Source organism: Rhagoletis pomonella, unplaced genomic scaffold, assembly GCF_013731165.1.
Source record: "Rhagoletis pomonella isolate Grant_MI unplaced genomic scaffold, Rhpom_1.0 Rhpom_scaffold_18766, whole genome shotgun sequence".
Lineage (NCBI taxonomy): Eukaryota > Metazoa > Arthropoda > Insecta > Diptera > Tephritidae > Rhagoletis > Rhagoletis pomonella.
The window spans coordinates 851-2,834 of NW_023477279.1; the positions used below are offsets into that span (position 1 = coordinate 851).

Sequence of the window (1,984 nt, forward strand, 5' to 3'; positions counted from 1 at the left end):
CCGTCAATGGGTCAAGTTGAAAATGGATCCAGACGAAAAAAGAGCGTTGAGGGATTATTTCTACAACAAATTCAAAATTCCTGGCATCGTAGGATGTATCGATGGGACGCATATTCAAATAACTAAACCTCATATCAATGAAAATTTATTCTTCAACAGAAAAGGATATTTTAGTATGAATGCGATGCTTGTGAGTAAATTTTACATTTTTGATATTGATTTTTGATATTTCAGGGCAATTTGAAGCTTTTCGTTAGATTTGTGACAGCAATATGATAATACGTGCGGTTGATTCACGATACCCCGGCGCAAGCCATGATTCTTTCGTATGGAATGTAAGCAATGCGCGGCAATATTTTCTACAGGAATACGAAAATGGAGACCGATCATCAAGACTACTGGGCGATTCCGGATATGGTATAGAACCATTTATGTTAACACCCTATCGGGATCCCCAATATGCATCTCAACAATATAAATTTAATAACGCGCATTCCTCAGCCCGCAACATAATAGAACGAACTATAGGAGTTTTAAAGAGCCGATTTCGTTGCTTGCAAAGGACTTTACACTATCAACCTAAGAAGGTAGTTAAAATTGTAAATGTCTGTTGCGCGCTGCATAACATCTGTCGACAGTATAATGTAGAATGGAATGAAAATGCTAATCTTACAACATCAGAGAATTTTCATGAAGACACTTTTATGCTGCAAACTAGCAATATGCAAAATGAGGGCCGTAGGTTAAGGGATGAGATTGCTAATAGTCTTTAAGCAATAATGTCATCACCTACAAGATTATAGTATACTACGGTCTATGTTACATGCAAACTTTGAATTTATTTAGGAAGAAGGGAGAAACAGAGGTATGTATTAATGTATGAATGATATTAAATCAAATAGTTTACTCTCTGTATTTACATATGGACGTGTTTTACGATTTTTTTTTTTAATTACAGATAATGCACGCGTTTTGTATGTAATGCATTTTACCAAACTTGTGTATTTAATTTTAAATTTACGCACGTGGTCCAATAAACAACCTATTGAGCAACAGTACCGCTCTATTAAGGTCATATATAAGGGGAATTATGATCAGGATGAGTAGCTGGTTAAATAGGCAAAGAAAACAAAACATAAGGTGCGAATGTGTGACTATTATTCAATGGATACACTTTACATTTGAACCGATGATGCAAAGACGGTCGACGAAAAAGTCTTTGCTTTGGATTTAAAACCTGATGAATTTGTGACAGCCATAGTTAAATAACGGGTCGCTTAAGTCGGAGGTTATGCTTTGCAGGTTGCCAAGTAAAAGGAAATTAATGATGATTATTGAAACATGAAGAAAGTATGAATATTCCCTTTTTGCTTTGAATAATTCTTCTGCAGGTATCATCGGGGCCGTATCTTGCTCCAGTACCAATTTAACAACAGGCACATATCAAGAATGTACTTGAGGATTTTGTTAAATTGGTGATTCCGATACGAAACTATGGCAAGCTGGTGAAAGTGCATACAAAAATGCGGCATTCAAAAGTGCGAATATTCAACTAACGCCAAAGCAGGTGGTCTATGTGAGAATGCCGAGGTTTGCACGGTTAAGTGGCACATAAACGTTTAGATGAATACTATGAGAGTTTTAATTAATTTACTACCGAATTTTTTTAAGCCTGTTGGGAAAACAATTTTTGCTTTTATTTAGTTAGGTGTTAATTACAAATAAGAGTTTTACATACAGTCACTCACACAAGTATTCGTAATTTAGTTTTTTTCACAATATTCAAAATGTTTTCCTTCATAAATCTTTTTTGCTAAATTTTATTTAAAATGTAGTTGATTCTATACCAAAAACCATATAAACCAATCTTGCAAACTTTGTACAAAATTCACAAAAGTTAAACAAACTTTAAAAATTGTTCATTAAAATTTCAAACTTGTATCTCCTCTTCACGTTTTTCTAGCAATTCAATAATTTTGGCATT

General features: G+C 34.1%; 2 protein-coding genes across 6 annotated transcripts in view; both read left to right on the plus strand.

Moving 5' to 3' along the window:
- The window catches only part of LOC118732320, a 670-nt gene extending 650 nt beyond the window's left edge, over window positions 1–20 (plus strand). Inside the window, exon 3 of the mRNA XM_036461453.1 lies at window positions 17–20. Coding sequence (XP_036317346.1) covers window positions 17–20 — 4 coding nt within the window. The remainder of the gene's footprint in view (window positions 1–16) is intronic.
- LOC118732318 (putative nuclease HARBI1) lies at window positions 14–1,790 on the plus strand. Of its 5 annotated transcripts, none has more exons than XM_036461452.1 (4): window positions 14–190; window positions 258–587; window positions 639–865; window positions 1,057–1,790. In XM_036461452.1, the coding sequence occupies exons 1-3, from the start codon at window positions 23–25 to the stop codon at window positions 771–773; spliced, it is 633 nt and encodes a 210-aa protein (XP_036317345.1). In that variant the 5' UTR covers window positions 14–22; the 3' UTR covers window positions 774–865; window positions 1,057–1,790. The 5 variants fall into 5 exon arrangements, 3 of the variants coding, with proteins under 3 accessions (XP_036317345.1, XP_036317344.1, XP_036317343.1); XR_004992118.1 differs by having other exon boundaries at window positions 23–190; window positions 258–865; window positions 1,057–1,310; window positions 1,392–1,790; XM_036461451.1 differs by having other exon boundaries at window positions 258–865; window positions 959–1,790.
- Window positions 1,791–1,984: the final 194 nt, after the last annotated feature.

Bases quoted from the DNA above. Each gene is read 5' to 3' on its own strand.
- LOC118732318 (XM_036461451.1), top strand. From the start codon at position 23: ATGGATCCAGACGAAAAAAGAGCGTTGAGGGATTATTTCTACAACAAA. The intron at 191-257 runs GTGAGTAAATTT...GCTTTTCGTTAG, and splicing joins TTAGTATGAATGCGATGCTT to ATTTGTGACAGCAATATGAT.